Source organism: Plasmodium gonderi, assembly GCF_002157705.1.
Source record: "Plasmodium gonderi DNA, contig: Chr04, whole genome shotgun sequence".
Lineage (NCBI taxonomy): Eukaryota > Apicomplexa > Aconoidasida > Haemosporida > Plasmodiidae > Plasmodium > Plasmodium gonderi.
This window is the reverse complement of record NW_021628928.1, coordinates 909,951-930,152: the sequence shown is the minus strand read 5'-3', so window position 1 is coordinate 930,152 and position 20,202 is coordinate 909,951. Positions and strand designations below refer to the sequence as shown.

General features: G+C 22.7%; 3 protein-coding genes across 3 annotated transcripts; all 3 read right to left on the bottom strand.

The window, feature by feature from the left end:
- Positions 1-5,241: 5,241 nt before the first annotated feature.
- PGO_041910 (variable surface protein) lies at positions 5,242-6,099 on the bottom strand (the record flags this gene model as incomplete). Its single annotated transcript, XM_028686377.1, has 2 exons — positions 5,242-5,898; positions 6,010-6,099. 2 exons carry the CDS (start codon positions 6,097-6,099, stop codon positions 5,242-5,244), a joined length of 747 nt encoding a protein of 248 aa, XP_028542178.1.
- Positions 6,100-14,059: 7,960 nt separating this feature from the next.
- On the bottom strand, positions 14,060-15,343 carry PGO_041900 (Plasmodium exported protein, unknown function; the record flags this gene model as incomplete). The annotated part of the gene is made up of 2 exons (XM_028686376.1): positions 14,060-14,977; positions 15,140-15,343. The coding sequence occupies 2 exons, from the start codon at positions 15,341-15,343 to the stop codon at positions 14,060-14,062; spliced, it is 1,122 nt and encodes a 373-aa protein (XP_028542177.1).
- A 3,672-nt stretch (positions 15,344-19,015) lies between these two features.
- On the bottom strand, positions 19,016-20,202 carry PGO_041890 (Plasmodium exported protein, unknown function; the record flags this gene model as incomplete). Its single annotated transcript, XM_028686375.1, has 2 exons — positions 19,016-19,738; positions 19,993-20,202. The coding sequence occupies 2 exons, from the start codon at positions 20,200-20,202 to the stop codon at positions 19,016-19,018; spliced, it is 933 nt and encodes a 310-aa protein (XP_028542176.1).

Here is a 20,202-nt window from a genome sequence, read left to right as displayed (position 1 = left end):
TTAAAAATTAAGTGCATGACACTATAAGTAATTCTCATGTACATTATCCTATTCATAGTAGACGTATTAATGTGGTTTATTATATAATTAGATTTACTGATAAAAGCATACTATTTAAAAAAAAAAAATCAATCCCAAGAACAAATAAAATATTTCAATAGCTAAGATATGTTCGAAAACAAATATTTTATGAAATAATTTTAATTCAAAAAAATACAGTCAAATGTTCAAGCAACATGAAAAATATGTAGAAACAACATGTTAACAAAAACTAGGCGATATAAGAAAATTATATATCCCAAGATGGTGTATAACTCTAAAACAAAAAGGATCGGAAGATTCTATGGAATAAATTCATTAGTGTAATAGGGAAAAACATGAAGAATCCTCCATTAGTACACACACTCTTTTTATAATTAAGAATTATATAACAGATACATAAAATGGTAAAGCTATTTTAACACACATACATATTCAGGGAGATAAAATGCAATTCTCCCTTATACAAAATAATTCTGTAGCACGATAAAGTTGACAAAACTTTAATTAAAATATATTCTACCATTATTTTAATGATTTGGAAAGTTATTTTTCTATGTGCCTTTATTTTATAATTAAAATAAATCTCCCGTGTTAGGAAAATATTTAATATACATATTTATTTATATTTAAAATTTAATTTAATAAAATGGTATGTTCTATTTTATAAAATGAAGCATTTGGTGTAATGTTAAGAATATAAAAAAAAAACAATTAGTAAAGCAGAAAACATAATACAGTAATAAAATTCATATTATAATAAATGTATATCCGGCATATGCTACAATCGGATATTTAAAAATATGAAAATAGGTGAAAAATTAAATTATATCATGAAATAGCAACAACGAAAAATAGAAAAAATTATAAATATTCATATAGAAAAACTTTTCTTCATACTTTATCATGAACTTTTGTGTAAAAAAATTAAAAGAGCAAAAAACCATCAACAATTATACAAAAATGAGCAATGCTCTATTGAGGTCTGTGGATAGTTTTGCAAAAACTAGTAAATATTAAGGAAATTATGATAATTACAATATTTAACGATACTATGTTTGTAATCATAATTGTTACTTATATATTATAGACAGAATATCGTGTGATAAAATTTAGTAAATTTTTGAGTAATATAATGATGGATGTTAATAAAAGTATATGGAAACAATGTTAAATAAAAATATAAAGATAGAACATTTATCAGAAGGCAATTATGCATTTCAGTAAATGATCTATAAGTCTAAGTTTATGAAATAAGAGAAAATCAAAATATCTATAAAATATAGTTGCAAAAAAGAAAGTATAATTAATGAAAATTTTAGATCCATGCACGAATTATGGTGTTCTTGTACTAAATAGGAACATATATTTGTAATATGAAATTGTGGGGAATATATTGTTATATTATAACAGTTAAAGAGTCTCTACAAATTTTTGTAAAACAAAGCATTAACATTTACGTAAAATAACTAGAGAGATTCTGTTTATTAAATTTTATTATATTCTTATTAATAACCTTCGAAAAATCTGAATACAAAAATATAGAAATTATTATTTTTTACATATATAAAAAAATGTTAATATTTTTGATCAAATCTTGATATCTATTTGTTTATTGATTTTTCTTTTAGAAAAAACATGTATTAGGTTTTATTTATGTACTAAGTTCTAATTAATGTGTTACAGATTCATATTGTATATATTATCGTGTAATGAGATAAAAAAAATACGTCTATACGGCATATATAAAATAATTTGTCAATTAGTCTAAAAAAATAATATACATTATTAGTACACATGCTAGTTTAAATTATTTTTCCATTTCTTTTTGTTAATTTTAAGTGTAATGATATTTTCTGATGTTATTATTCAATATAATTCTTATTAAAAATTGCATTATTAAAAAAATGCAAATATTTTTTATTAATTATTAAAAATAATATTATAATGTGCAAAACACATGTTCATAAAAATAATGAGATTATTTAAAGAAAACACATTCAATATACCATATAAGTCTGTCTATTTCCTTATCATTGTAAAAAATGAAAATTACATTTCATTTGTTTAATACTTGATAACAAAAAGTAAGAAATATTATTATATGTCCTATAATAATAATATAATTTTTATATAGGTTATGCAATTTATATCTCACATTAATAGCTTATCTATTAAAGAATAACGTAATTTTAATCACTACAAAACTTTTTTACATATAATATATCAAAAATATACACATAGTATAAATGTTATATCTTATTATAAGTTCCCCATTTCATACCACTTTTTTTTTTTAATTTTTTTTTCTAACTAAATCTCAAAATAAAAACATCATTTAAAACATTAATTCCAAAATACACCATTATTATATTATTGTATTTGAAAATAAATAACATTAGAATTTTTATAAAGTGTTCATTCTCTACTTTTGTTTTTTTATAACAGTATAATTTATTTAATCATTGAAACCATAAAATATTTAACAAAATAAGGAAACTATTTTGCATGTTACATCTAAAAAAGAACATACCTATTATTTTGGTCTTAATCAATATTTGAAAATTAAAAATACAAGTGCAATGCATATTATACAATGTACATTTTTTGTGTAAAAATGTATTTGTTATATCACGCATAATCTTATTTGAATTTGATGAGTTTATATTTTGAAAAATAAAGTTAATTTTTAAAAATTTAACTTTAATTAAAGAGAACATAAAAAAAAAAAAAAAAAAAAAAAAAAGTACTGTTTTTTATGTAGTAAATTGGATTTATTTTAATTTTTTTTCTTTTTCTTTAGTGTATTATGTTCTGTTGTAAGAATGAAACAATATCTTTTATAGATAAAAAAATATGTATAATTAAACAGGTTCATCTATTTTTTCTTACGTCTTACATTTATATATTTTTAATCATATTGATCCATAAATCTTGAAATATCCCTCAGTATTCAATTAAATAGTATTTTTTATGAAAATATAAACATAAAATTTATCTTATAGAACAATGGATTTTTTATGTTTTGTATATTTATTTACAAAGTAAATTATTTATGTCATTTAGTTTCTAAATTTCTAGATATAATATATTCTACGACGTAAAACATTATGCATTTACATTTTTGTATTTCATAATTATATTTCCTTTTCTATTTTAATTTTATTTTCTTTCATAATAAAATTATATATACCATTTAACCTTAAATTAATCCATTTATTCGCATATCATTTGTACCTTTATTTCTATATAACAATATTAGTTTATTTGACAAGCACAAAGATAAATTTGATAACTTTTATGTAGATAAAGGTTCTTGGAAACACGAATGTGATCTGTATTACTCCAAAAATATACATGTTTCTTTTTTTTAATATTAATCCCAAAGTTATTTATAATTTATATGGGTAAAAAGAAGCTAACAAATACTTATTATATAGGTATATATTGTATGTGTACTTTCTATTCAATATATGATTGTCTTATCTAAGACAAATCAATTAAGAATATTAAAAAATAATATCAAACTTCCAATCAATCATATAATACATTTGGCACTTATAGATGGAATAATTGTAGGAAATATGTTACCAATTACTTGATAATAGAACTAAAGGATATAAATAATATTAACGCCAAAGTTAATAATTTTAATTATTATGTTAATTCTACAAATGAAAGGAGGTATAAATCTTCCAAAAAGTGCAATGAAACGTGTATGAATCACGAGAAAACATTTAAATACAACAAATAGAGAAATTTTTATAATGCATTAATAAATATTAGAGCTCCATAAAATGTACAGAAGTTAATTTAAGTTTGTGTTACCTTTACTTTCTAATATTTACTTTCTCCCCATAAAAACAACGAAACTGTTCCTCCTATATCTCTTTTAATTATTCTAATATTAGTAATATTCTCTTTTTTATGCATTGTCTAACAAAAAATTATGTTATTATTTATGTATATATACACTGTAAAATGAATTCTCTAAGTAATTAAAAAAAAAAAATAAAATAAAAAAGCCATATATATTGTTTTAAATAAAACAGGTTAAAAGATAATAAGAATAATTGTTTTAATAAATTACACAAATAAATCCTAATTAATATGAACAACCAAAATAGCTTAAATTAACGTTGTTAAAAAAAAATGAAATACTTATTAAAATTAATATTTCTTATAGTATGCAGCGTTGCCTTTAATACCCGAAAAGTATATATGAAAAAATTATAAAATAAATAATAATAAATTATCTATTATTACAAAAGAAAAAATAGTTTATTACTTTATATGTTTCATATAGCAGGGCTGGTATATTTATTTATTTATTTAATCCAATAAAATAATAAACTATATTTTGATTTATCATTTATCTATTCTCATAATATTAATAAAAATGTATATCGAATATTTTCACAGTAAAACATAAATCCACAATTATAATCCCTTGAATTAATATAATCCTATAAATAGCACTTTTCTTACACTTTTCAGCTATCCTATTTAAAAAAAGTGTGCACACTATGCTATTTTTAATATATTTATTTTTAATTAGAAATAATTTTATAATATATATAGCATGTTATAATTCATGTATAACTTAAATTAATTATCTTTTTAGTCAAAAAACAAAACAAAAATTAACATGTTTAATAATTTTTAAAAAAACATCTTCATTTAAGTAGTTTTTAAAAAAAAACTGATGTTTATTAATTGCATTCATATTAATCAGTACTCAGAACAAAAATTAAATACATTTATATATTCTCATCACCGTAAATACAATTGGACACTTCTATAGAGATAAACTATATTAATTAAACACATATATAGATCTCCTATAATGTGTATACATATATAAGGCATATAGATTTAAAATATTTTTTTTTGCCAAGAATGAAGTACATATTTTACTCACATAATTACGAATATATTAAATTAAATAAATGAGTGTGTAATAAAAATATGTATTTTATTTATTTTTTTTTTTTTATCCAAATACAGGATTAATTGATGAACAAAAGTTAATGCATTAAGTATAAGGATAAAAAAATAAAGTATTACTGTCAGATAAAGAATTGTACAGTTATGTTTTTTTTTTCAAAATATGTTTTTCATTCAAAAAAATATTATATAATTCAAATAATTATAAGAATAATAAATATAAATATAAAAATATTTCTAATTACAATACTATTTTTATGTTTTCCTTATTCTCATTGTATCTTTTAATCTATCATATTTTAAAAATTTTACGATAATATAAAATACCACTAATAAAAATGTAGCAAGTATTATTAGATAGGGTACAGCATATCCATTTTGGGGCGTAGCTTTATAAAATATTGTAGGGCAAAAGATTGTTCCAGCTAATAGAATTACATAACGAAAAAATAAAAGTGTATCATATACTATAAATAAGGCTCTTTTAAAAATGTTATTATAAATTTTTGCTTTTAATTTACGATTGTCTAATTTTTCAAGATGATCGAATATTCTTTTTTCAAAATTATAATCAATTTTTCTTAATCTTTTATATAAAGGTGAACTTCTATTTAAACATGGAAACATAGTATATCTTGGATTTAATCCTTTATGTTCAGTAGTTGTTTCATATAAAACTTCGTTGCAACTGTGTAAACTATTTTTTTCACATTTACTTACTTCTTTATATAATGGTATATCTCCAACTAATTTTTTTATTTCTTTTTTGTCCATATAACCTTCTAAATAATCATTTAACTCTGATTGATCAGATTCGTATAGCTCTTTATTATTTTCCAATAATCGCTCATTCCTTATATGCAATGTTTTATCAAAATTACACTTCTTACCGAAATGTATACCAAATACACACTGAATAAAACAAATATTTACACATGAAGAAATATATGTACTTTTAGGTATAACAAAAATTATAATAAACATACAACTTTATATATATATATATATATATTATTATAATACCTCTTCAATGTTATACTGATGTATCCATATTAGTAGGATAAATGTAATAGTTTTAGTAAAACGAGCAACCTTAATCACTTCCTTCATCATATATATATTTAATACAATATCCAAAAAATAAGTAGATATGTATATCAATATATGATATAAGAAGAATGGATAGAATTAGTTTTTCATAATATATGGATCTATTCTATTCGGTTTTGTTATATTTTATAATAATTTATGTGATATGAACATAGATAAAGTAAAATTTTTATAAATAAAAAATACAATACAATATTAAGATGCATTGAATAAATCTCAAATATGTTAATTTAAATTATCAAAATTTTGTAAATTTTTTTTTATATTTATTTTTATTTTCCTTAATTAACATAATCAAGTAAACATAGAATGAAGATACATTATTTTTTGACACACATAAATAATATAATATAAATATAGCGTATTATGATTTCAAGTTTTTACTCATAATCTAGTGCAAACATAAGGCAAACTAATTTGGGCTTATTATTTTTATTTAATGATATTCATTCCATATATAGTAACATTTTATTTTTACGCACATTTGTAAGTTTAATTATTAATGGGATCAAAATACATTATTTTGAATTCAGAAAAAGGTAGATTTAACATGAATATAATTTCATTCTTATCATATAATTTTTATATATGTCGATAATTTCACGTTGAAAAGGTTTTAACGATTTAATCATAATGTATGTTTTATTATTCAATTTTAATTTAATTTTAAAGCTTAACACATTTGTTCACATAACATTTGTTCTCGAATTTTAAAAAAATTGATAAAGATCTATGTATAAAATAAACTATAGTATAAATTATAAAAAAATAACAATACATTTAATATGAACCATCATTTTTAGGTGTTATAATCTATAACTCCTAAGGGTAATATTTTTACTTTTAGATCTCTTTTGGTTCAGGTTTCACGACCTACTGTTTAGAGTCCACTTGTTATTTCTATTGTGTAATGTATTTGTGTTATAGGTATTATGTTTTGAGTTTTTGCTCGAAGTTCATATATTGGTATTTTCGTTACATTTATTTTGTGTGTACCTTTTTATTTTATTTTTTTTTTTAAGGATTAGTTATTATTAACCTTGTTTGTCTATGTAAAATGTGATAGATTATTATTAATAATAATTATCTTAATTTACATCAATTATATCTAACTAGGTTGCATTATATGCGAGAATTATTTAATATTTTATAACATTTAATTTCATTTTATGTTTTGTGGTAATTTTATATTACGTATGTTTATTTCACTATATATATAACTTATGTGTATATATTTTTTAAGAGTTTTTTTTTTTTTTTGAAGGATATAAGCTTATTTCAAATACATTTATAAAACGACATTTCTAAAGATATATAAATGTGTTGTACAAAATATTTTTATCTTTTATTTAATATGCTTTAACATTTGCCACATTTCTGCTTGGCCATTATGTTAATTTCAAATGTCGTAAATGTTTAACTAAGTAATAACATCATGTTTTTAAAATATTATTATTAATGAAAAATAAATTTATATCTTTTTCTTTTATTGTAGATTATTAAAGAATAAAATTACTTGTACAATATTTGATATATTTGTTTTCTCTTCTGTGATTGTAATTTCATTTAATGTTATATTTTCTTATTACTACTGATCAATGATGTGAAGTGCAAAATAAAATAAAAACTTACAAAATTTATTCTATTATGTAAATAAAAATGAATAAATATATGAATAGTGTTCCTGCTATTTGCATATTTAATATGCCAAATAATGTTTTATAATGATAGTGTCTTTTTTTATTTGATTTAAAGTGTGTAATAAAATCTAAAGAGAATAAATTATGTATATGTCAAAATAAATACATCACATGACACATCAAAAGAATTATGTGCGAAGTGTGTTTACGTTATATAAAAAATTGTATTTTTAAAAGAATAATTCACTATTATATTTCAAAAAGTATAAAAAATAATTAATAAATTAAGCCCGTAAAAAATATGACTTCACATTTGTGTAATTTTTATTCCAATTAATAGTTATAATGTTTTCATAAAATAAAATGTTTCAAGACACAAGTGTTATTCAATTTATTCTAACAAATTTTACACTTTGAAGTCTTAGTTCACTTAGAAATTATTAAATATTGAGTTTATAATATTTGTAACTTATTAGGACATTATTATTTTCTTTTAATTACAATTTTTTCGATTATGATTTTATTAAAATTAGTCTACAAAATAATTTTAATTCATTCGTTATGAAGTAAACTAAGTGTTAGTTTAAAATTAAAAATATAAATATTGGAACCCTTTTTTTCGTATGTTAAATAACTACAAAAACAAAACATATTAGACTTATACATATATCATGTAATTTGATATAATATTCCAAAAACGAGCCCTCAAAAAATATGTATTAAACGAATAACCAAATTTGAAATATACGCATAATGAGAATCATAAATACAATTATTATGTAATATTATATCTTACAATAAAATAAAGTGTAGATCTATATATTTTCTACATACATAATAATCAAACGAATTCATTAAGTCGTGTTAATCAGATATGTTTAATAAAACATATAGTATTTGAAAGACACAAAATGTGACCATAAACCAAATAATAGTGACACACGTTGGACAAAAGAAAACAATCAACTGAGAGTATATTTCAATGAAATATAAAGAGAATCAAATAACATTAACAATGAACGAGTTGTAAGAATGTTTCAGGATATATTAAATAAAAAAGTGTTTACAAACTACAAGTTTCAAATGACAGTATAATTCAATACAAGAAATGAATATGTTAATCCAAGTGGATATCATTATTACATCATATTTGAAGTGTCTACTATGTATTTCTTATTTAATTTTATTTTTTCTTTTTTACAGCATATTTATTTATGTATTTGTTGTTGCTTCAAATGATATCATATCCTTTACCTTTAAATGCATTACATAAGACACATGTTCCATCTAAGAAAAATCGTTTAAAAACAATTCATACCATTGTTAGTTATAACTGTTCTAAACATACCTCAAATAAATATTGTATATTAATGAATGAATTCTACAATTCATCTATTGAATCATAGCTCTACCACCCATTTTCTCTTTTTTGTTTTTTTTTTAAATACATGCTCAAATCATCTGGGGAATTGTAATACCAACATTATCTAAATCCAAGAGAACTTTACATGGTAAATATATGTATTTATCAAATATGATATTAAAATTATAACACATAATTTTATATCATATAAAACAGAATTGTTAATTAGGACATATATATGATTCTTTTTTTTTTTTAAAAAAGAAAAACTGCCCCTTCTTAATAGCATTCATGAATAATTCACATATATATATATATATATATATCAAAAGGTTAAAGAAGGTGCATAAATAGTTATACCTTTTTCAGTTATATGTTTTTTCTTTAAAGTATATATTTTATTAAAGTATGTATTTTATTTTCCTTTTATATAATGTTCTTAAAGATTTAAACAAGTTCTTATATACAGCGGAAAAAAAATATATAATAAAAATCTTTAATATAGATGTGATTAATGCATGTGTATTTTGTTTTTAAATTGCATCATTTGGGAAAGGAAGTAATGGATACATAAAGGGGATGTCATAATCTAAAATGAGCAAAAACTTCCTTATAACCATTAGAATTCTTAGATATTCAAAAGGCACATTTTATTTCATCATCCCGTTTATCATACATATTTCTCTTAAAAAAAGAGTAACATGAAATGTCCCATGTATTCCTTTTTTATAAATTAAATTGATTTCAAGAATCCATGTACATTCCCTTCATAAGCTCTATGTATAAAATCGTTCTTATTTCTATATTTCTTTTGCATTAGTATATCTCTAATTGGGAATTTTTATTCATATCATAATTTTAGTTTATTTTTATACTTCAAACTTAATACAAAAATATTCTCGCGCAGATTATCTATATATGTCTTTCTTTGAAGTTCTAAATGTTCCATTTCAAATTTCATACGTGCAATAAAAAATTGACAAAATAAATTAAATTTTTATTATATATTTTTATATTATAATAATTTCTCTTAGTATTCCTATTCTTTATATATTCATTTCATGCCCATATCTAAATTTTCTAAAGTAAATGATATAAAATTGTAATATAATTATTCATCGTGGACTGCATTGTGTTGTTTCTCGTTCCTGAATTTCTCCTCTAGTTCATGTACAACTTTGTCATAATTTTTGTCTCTGTTTTGGAAATAATTCTTTTTTTTTGTATCAACATTAGTACTTGAATGATTAGCATCTGCTGATCCTCTTAATGTAGATTCACCTAGGCTTCTTGAAAATCTATTGCGTAATTGTAATCCATTAATTTCCTTACCATTTTTTGTTATGAGGGTATTCTATGACAAACGTTTATAATTGTATTATTTTTTTTAAATATTTTCGGACAAATTTTTATATTATTAAAAAAAGATAAGTATACAACGTAAAACAAATACATAAATAGATAAAATGATAGATAAACAGGCATATACAAATATTTAACATATTTTTAAAATTTCATTTTTTACTATACCTGCATAAAGAAACATAACATGGCAACAACAAACAAAAGAACAATCTTAGATCTTGAGGACTTTGGGAAGTTTCTACCTTTGATTTTATTTCCATTTTCTAATGAAGCTGTAAAGCTATCCGTAGAATTGTTATTGTTTCTGATTAAGGAACTCCTTCGTGAATCATCATGGAGGCATATATGATTAAATAATCCTAAATCCATCATTTTGTATATTATTTTATTATTAAACTTGGAGATTTTAAATACTATATTTTTACATATAATTTAATTTAAAGAATATAAACGTTTTGTGAATAGGCCAAAGTGTTCGTAAAAAAATCGAAATAAAAATAAAATAAAAAAAATAAGTAATAATAATTATATTACATAATTTTGAATTAAAAAGAAAAATAAATTAATAATTATCACATTAAAAAATTTTATATTAAAAAAAAAAAAACATAATAAATTAATTAATATTTATTATTTCTTAAACTTTAAATCATAAAAAGTAGCAATGTTATACTTATTTCAGTTGTTATATATATCAGCATACAACTAAGTAAATAGCTATAATCGAGTGCATAAAACCTAGTTTCACTTGAATTATTTTTTTTTTTTTTTTTTTTTTTTTTTGTGTCTCGATTTTTTTTTCTAGCTCATTCTTTTCTATTAAATTGAATAAAATGAACAAAAGAAATCATTTATTGTTTCTTCTAAAATATAGCAATTAACACTAATTTAGAAAGAAAAAAAAAAAAAAAAGTTTCTTTAAAAGTTAACCACACTAATTCAGTGTTGTTTCGCTATTTGTGTTTTCATGTTACCGTTTTTGTTATATTTATTTTAAAAATATAGGTTTTGTACAACTCTTTCACGAAATCGATCTAGCTATGTTTTGTTCTCTAAAATTTAAATGTCATCACAAAAGAAACTTCTATATAATTATATATTTTTTCACTAAAAAGAAAAAAAAAAATTTATTACATGCTAAAGAAACGGGAGTTTCTAATATGAACTCAAAACAAATATTCGTGAACACATTTCTAAAATGTTCTTTATAAAAATATTTTAGTAAAACAAGATAATCTACACAATTCAGAGCTGTTCTGTTATGTTTTTAATGTTTTATAATTTTTTATGTTAATTTATTAGCCATTATTTATAGTAAATGAAATTTTATTATTTTTATGTTTACCTCATTTAATGTTAAAAAATAAAAAAGAGCTTGAAAAATGTTTTACTTGTCTGAGAATATACATTGCAAAATGATGTATAATAAAATTGAGGACGCAATTATTTAAAAAATATATATATATTTAATGTTATTTTAAATAAAACATCCATGTAAAGCTTATTGAGGATGCGTGTTTATGTATAATATTAAAAATAGTGATGAATTCAGGATGAAAGTATGCATAAAAGCCTACATAAACAAGAATAATAATCTCACTTTTTATGTTGTATATTGTACTATATTACATAGTATTTGACTAAATAAGAAGTTATAAATTTTTGCACTGGAAAAATTTCGCCCATGATAAAAACACAAGCAAACTTGCTTTAATTTCTATTGTTAAGTTCGCGAATTACTCTATATATCTGCATTGACATGTATTTTATATCTGTCAACATAAGTGTGAAAACTTAGGCATACATAATAGTACGATATCAACTATAAATCAAATGAGTGCAAATAATTTATCCCAGTATTATGTAAATTCCATTTATGTATATCTACACATTACAACAGGTTGCATTGGCCTTTTATTCGATTTTTATTTCTTCTTTTGAAGGTTAAGAATACAAAATCCAATTAAATTTTATACAAATAGTGTGTATACATATTGTAATATCTGTATTCATAAATGTTTTAGTTTTTTCTCTTTACCAAATGAGTAAAAATAATACATAAAAAAAATTTGATAGTGCTTAAGCAACATGAAAACTATTATACGCATTCCTGTCATAATAGTTAATGTAAGTCATACAAATAATTGAGTGTAGAACACATAAAAGTAACTTTTTATAACATAACGCAAAAAATAAAAAATTGAAAAAACAAATGAAAAAATAGGTAATTAAATAAGCCAATAAATTCTTAAATGTACGTGCATTCTGTACACATATGTACACATTTTTATATTTGACATTTTCAACTATGTGGATATCTTGAAAAAACAAAAGATCAGATGTCACATATTTTCTTATAATTTAATTTTACATTTTATTCAAAAATTAAACAAAAAATTATTAACAGAAGAAAAGCCATGTGAGCATTTGCGTTAGAAAAAAAAAAAAAAAAAAAAATACGTGTTTTTCACAATTTTTTTTTTTTTCATTTAATGATGACATCATAGAATGTTGTAAAAATGCTTCTTTCAATTAATTTTATTAAGGGTAACTAATTTTTATAATTTCACAAAAACATGCTATTCGGAAGATACTACCTTATAAATGAATCTTCATCATATCATTGTGTTTAATTTTTAACATTACAGAATTGGTAATTTCATAGATTTTCCTTAGCCCCAGAGAATAAAAAACAAAAGTAAAGAATATCGATTGGACTTAAAGTTTAATTTTGTATACTCTAACAAGTTTATTCAAAATTTCGTTGGAATAATAACAAAAAATCCTTGTTTAAACTATTACATTAATTTTTTGATATTTTGTTCTATTAAATATGCATCCAAAACAGGATTAACATAAGATCACTTTTTACTTGTAAGCAATTTCCATGATAATCTTTTGATTTATAATAATCTGGATATTTTCCGCCCATGTAATGCATTTTTCCCCAATAATTATTTTACATAAAAAAATCAAATGAGTTTTATCTCTTTTCCTTAATTATCTCGCCAACGTAGAAATAGAACATCACCTCTGTTCCATTCATTCAATTGAATTTATTTTCTTCTCCGCTACCTTGTGAATCTTCACTTAATTTACATAAAGTCTTTCTCATTTTTTAAAAATGCAAGAACAAAAAAATATATGCAGAAATATTCATATCAATAAGCTTCATATATAGTACTATAAAGGTTCAATTTTTTTATAAAATTCATATTTTGTTACCTTTCTTGAAAAATTACATTTTCCTACAGTTTCATATAAATTTAAAAAAATATAATTTTAGTACTTCATAATTGTTTACTTAATGGATTTTTTATACAATTATTCCTTTTTCTGCAGATTGTAAAATATATTGTTTTCCTGTGTCTTATTTACATACCAATATTCTTCTTTATTAATTTTTTCTTACAATTAAATGTTCCATTATTCTGATCTTTAGAAGATTTTTATTTGTGGGTAATTCCATAAATGCTACTACATTATTTGTATTTTCTTCTCAAGGAGCAATATTTTCTTACTATTCATCACTTTTCCATATAACTTTTACTTTTATTCATAGTTTCCTTTCCTTGCGATTCAAAAACACTTACCATTAATTTTGCTCACTAGTTCTTTTTTTCATTTTGAAAAATTGTGAAAATAAATTTCCTTTATTTGTGTTTTTTATGGATGTAATATAATTTTGCCAGTTTTGGATGCTTTCATCATTTTCTTCATCGTACCATACAGGTTCATCTTTATAAAATATTTTTTCGGCTGATATGGGATCTGCAAAGTGTACTTTTCGTTTCTCTCGGTTTTTATTTTTTCCCTTTTTCAAACAGCTTCGCATTTTTTTCACATCACCATTGACTGTTATAGTATCATCATCTTTGACTGTTTTAGCGTCACCATTAACTGTTATAGCACCACCATTGACTGTTATAGAATCATCTTTGACTGTTATAGAATCATCTTTGACCGTTATAGAATCATCTTTGACTGTTTTAGCGGCATCATTGACTGTTATAGAATCATCTTTGACTGTTTTAGCGACACCATTGACTGTCTTAGAAACACATTTGACTGGTTTAGAAACACCTTTGACCGGTTTAGAAACGCCTTTGACTGGTTTAGAAACACCTTTGATTGGTTTAGAAACACCTTTGACTGGTTTAGCGTCACTTTTGGCTGCTCTAGTGTCACTATTGACTGTAGTAGCATTACCAGTGGATGTTTTAGCGTCACTATTGGTTGTCGTAGCATTACCATTGACTGTTGCAGCATCACCATTGACTGTTACTTCATCACCATTGGCTGTTGTAGCACCTCTATTGTTTGTCTTGTTCTCTACTAATAGAATACACGATGCCCTTTTTAAGGAAGGTTTTCTAACTACTTTCTTTTTAACACTATTAATTTGAGTTTTATCATTAGCTGGACATTTTTTTTTTTCGGCTAATTTTCTTTGATATGTACAGCCAAATTTTATCTCTTCACATATATTTCTGTCATCAGTAATATATTTATCCTACAGAAATAATTAAAAAAACAGAAACCACGTTCGTTAAATATATAATTCATCAGAAATAACAATTTTAATAAAAAATTTAAATTAAAAAGAATTGAAAAAAAAAAAAAAAAAAAAAATGTATATATGATTGAGAATTTGTTTATTTCCCATTTCTCATACTTGTGAGAACAGATGTAGCAGTATACAAATGGAAAAAAAGAAAAATCTAAAAGTTATAACATTTTTGAAGCACATTTTCATACTAATTTTTCTTTGTTCTTTTAATAAATGAGTAAAATGATGTTTGGTATTCCTGCCTTTATTATTTTTGGTTCTTATTTCTGCTGCAATGAATAAAGTATTGTCCGGCAGTTCATTGTTCATTTCAAGCATTTTATAAATTATCTATCAACTATTTTTATGAAATTTATAAAAAATTATGTATTCATTTTATTATTCTTAGATAAAAATGATGCTAAAAAGAATTATTCTTTTTATGTCATTTAAATTTTTCTAGAAAAATATTTTGAAAAACATATAGTGGGTCTATATTTTGTAATATACATAAATTTATATGAATAAAGAGAACAACAGATTATAACTCGCGAACCTGAATCAAATGATCCAAAAATATTATCTTCTAACTTAATTTCCTGTTTTTCCTATGCAGACTTATATATAAAGGTCTCTCTACTTATATGCCATTCCTGCAGAATCAAAATGTTCTGTCATGTTTTTTGTAAACATTAAAATTTTATGCAATATCTTGCTTTAATCGAGAAATTTATTATTTTAATTTAATTATATATATTATATATAACACAACATCGCATACATAATACAGAATTAACTACATTATTATTATTATTTTAGCATGAAAAATTACAAGTGTTTATAAATAGGGGGTTAAAAATAAATTTGTTTATATGAAGAAATAGTAATTTAATACAACGTAATACATATTAAATTAATAATTCAATGTCTTTTCATTTCAGTATTATTTTTTTTCCATTCTTAAATTTTTATCGAAATTTATATGTATTTACCTCATCATTTAATTATAAAAAATGTACTAAAATTTTTTTTTTCTTTCTTTTTTTTTTCCTCCTTTTTACCATTTACTTTTGGTCTGCACTATTTGCATTTACCATTCACCATTTACCTTTACCTTTTTTTTTTATTTTTTCCTTAATTTGCTTATTTCGACAGGTTTATATGTATTATAAATTTTGTTTTATCCTCTTAATGGAAATGTTTTCTGCAATCCTAGAAGTAAAAAGGTCATGCAACATATACGTAGGGCAATAAATGTAACAAAACTGCATCACTAATTTTTTTCGTGTCTTAAAGTCTTTTGCTTACTTTGTATTTCTTCTATACATACGTGTTTGTTTTGTTTTTTCTTGCATATAAAATTTAAAGAAAATGAAAAATATAAAAAATTTGATTCTTGCCTATTTTTTAACAAAAATGTAATTATTTATTCCTGCTTTTATATTTTTAGAAATACTATTATGAGCGCACATTAAAAAAAAATGTTTCCTTCCTTAGGAGGAGTTCTTGGGGTGGTTTTCTATACTTTCAAAGTTATTTTTATTTTAATTGTGGTAAGTACCAATGGTTCTAAGTATTACATTTATTTTTTTAATGTTACTATACTCTGTAGTGCTTTTAATTGATCTTAAATGATGGAACTAATTGAAAAAAAAAAAAAAAATAATAATAATAAATAAATGTAAAATGAATAATGCGAAAACGAACAAATTGAATGATACCTCACCAAATAGTAATCAAACTTTATACTAACTATATTGCGTTTGTATCTAAATCCTAGGCAAATCATATTGCATGCAAAAAAACTCATCATAAAATTTTTTTCTCTACATTTTTCTGTAATTTTTGTCTTGATCTTTTATAGGACTATTTTGACTACCTCCTCTATGTATGTTCTTATAAAACAAAATTTTGCGTTTATATTATTCATTCTACTATTGTTAGGTTTTTTCTTTTTTTTCAAACAAATAAATTTTACAATTGTAGAAATTCATCTATTTCTAGTTACCGATATGTATATACATATAGGTATTACATGCATGTGCGAGCACATGCTTCCACAAGGGAACAAGCAAAATTGTGTTTATCTTTTACATAAAATACTAAGCATTGATGGGGTAAATAAATCTAATACCACCTTCGTTATTTATGTTTTATAGTGATCATATAATATATGCAAAATTCTTGTCTACAATATTTAAAATAAAAAGAACAGTAAAAGATATTCGCAAAATGAATTAAGGAAAACTTTACACGGATTTACATGTCCATGATATCATATATTAAGATGCATATGCATGCACACAAAATTAAGCACAATATTAAATGATATCTTTTTATATTTTAAATGTTTTATGCATTTATCTTTTTTCATAAATAACTAAGAATGTAAAACTAAATTGTTCTATATATCTAAATAATTTATTTTTAAAATAAATTGTCAAAAATGTGAAAAAATGAATTTATATTAAAGAAAAAAAAAAAAAAAAAAATGTACATGAATGTTATAATTCAAGATGTAATTTATTTACGTAATATACCCATTTTATGGCAACTTATACAATATTTATTTGCGGCTTCTTTTCGAAAGGATGTTCTAATGTAGTCTTATAATGCCTCATCATTCATCCTTAGATATTTCTATTAGTCTTTTTTTATTAGACAACAATGAATTAAATAAATTCCAGATAAACCTTACACCAAATATAAATCAAAGTGATTTCTAACTTTTCTCGAACACTTTTGTGCACCTTCTAACAAATTATAGCATATATTAAGCAAAGTAAAACATGTGGACATATAATTTTTTTTCTTTCATAAAAAGAATAAATATTATAAAAGGGTAAAAAAAAAAAAAAAAAAAACTTGCGTCCTTACTCTACAAAAATAAAAAATAATCAACATTATGCATCTATTATTGTACAGATATAGAAGAGAAAATAAAAACCTAACAGCTCTAAGCGCACAAAGCGAGAAAGAAAAAAATCTTATACACTTTTGATTTTCTTCATAGTGAAAAAAGAAAAATGATTATTATTTTTTTTTTTTTTCTTGTTTGCTTTTTTCCTGTTTGTCTTTCTTCGCGTTCGTTTTTTTTTTTTTTTTTTGTTGTTTTTCATAATTCTTATCCACTCTCATACAAAATTATAGTGTACTTGTTTGTATGTGCACAATTATATAACGCAAATAAGTAGTAGACCTTTTAAATCCAAAATTTCAAATACGAGCTTAAAATGTCATAACAAAAAAAAAAATGTATATAATCTTTTAATTTTTGCCCATTGTATAAGAAGTATAAGTCCTTGATGTCCCCTTCTTTCATCTATTACTTTTTCATAAAATAGTATTTAATAATGGCATTCATAATATAAATTTGTTCAATAAAAATTTATATTTTACATTCCGTACAAATGTAAATCTATATGTACATATTGTATGGATCATGCGCTTCTATATATTCATGTGTGATGAAACTTAAAATTCATTTTATAAAATACATCTACTTCGCAGGGTTAAAACATATTCATTTTAATAGGTCGACAAAATACAGAGACAATAAAGTCATATAGGGTCTCTATTGTACGCATACAAACATGGTGCACATATATATACACACATATATGCATGAGCAATGGATTGTGTTTTATACCCATGAATTAGGTGTACATTTTTATAAAACAGAATATATTAAACAAACAAATAAATATAAACGTTAAAAAATTTTTGAAAATCATTGTATTAATTTCATATTTCTTCTTGTAACACGGTTAACACATATTTTGTAAACATAAAAAACTTATTGAAAGGAACATAAAATATTTCGGTTCGGTTTCTTCATGTAAGTTCACAAAAATGTTCAAAAAAAAAGGTGCATAAAAACATTATTAATGCTATCAAAGAATGCAGAAAAATATTTTTTTTTTTTTTATTTATTCTCAATATGAAAAACAAAAACATTGATATATTAAGGAATATTAAAAATCAAGTAATTTTTACAATTTATTAATTTTTCATTTTCTGTAAGATATCATATGCATCTTTTACTAAGGATAACGTGTATAATAATAAGTAGGTTCTTTGGGTTCCAATGAACATCATCAAAAGTGGGGGGACGGCAGGTAAAAGAAATGGGACTACATTAAATGCATCACTTATCATGGTTTTTATAACGGATTTTTTTTCTATCTCTTCTTCTTCATCACATTCACCTAACTTACAACATGCATTATTACCCATCATATTTTGTGTTTCATTTAAAAATCTTAAGAATTGCATCATTTGTTCAGGGCTTTCAAATGGTAATCTTCCACCTGCGTTTGAGCCTCCCTGATTTGCAGGTCTTCTCTGCATTGCTTGTGGTGGTGGTGGTAAAAATCTTAATAATTGCATAAGTTCTTGATCAGACAATTTGGGGAGGTGATGATTGTGTTGATGGCTTGGTCCTGGAACATGTGTAGGCCTATTATTAGACATTGTTTTAAATCTTTCTTCCATCTTTTTCTTATACATTTCCTCAGCCAATTTTTTATTCTTTTTTTTCTTATCATCTTCATCATCTACTTCTTGAACCCGTGGAGCACTGCTAGTTTCTTCTTCTAATATTGTTTCTTTGACGTCTTTTGCTTTTCTTAATGATTCTCCCAAGTTTCTGTTGGTTCTTAAATCAAAAGATACACCGTATGTGTTTATCCCTTCACTATCAAATGAATTTCCGAAGGTATTATTCTATAAAAAAAATTGAGCATTTTTGTGTAATATTAATTCGTTAGCATTTATAAAATCATAAATACATTTTTGTAATTATAAAATGTACATGCACAACTCACGATAAAAAAAAAAATAAAAAATGCTCTCGTTAATATATGCCCATATAAATGTATACGCCATATGTTGTAGGGCACAAGAACAATCCATAAAAAACTATTAAGTGTCCAACTTCATTCTTATACATTTTCTTTTTTATTTTCTTCTTAGCATACCTCAGTGAAGCATTGCAACGCCAAAAATAAGATACCAAAGATAGAAAGTTTGAGATAAAATGGGAACTTATTGTTATTATTAGTTGTTCTTTGACTTTCCCAAGTACCCATACTGCCTGAATCAGAATCTTTCGTAGTTACAGCACATTCATGGTTTCTTCCTTCATTTCTGGAGACGTTTGTAATACGATTAAAACTTGCATTGACCAT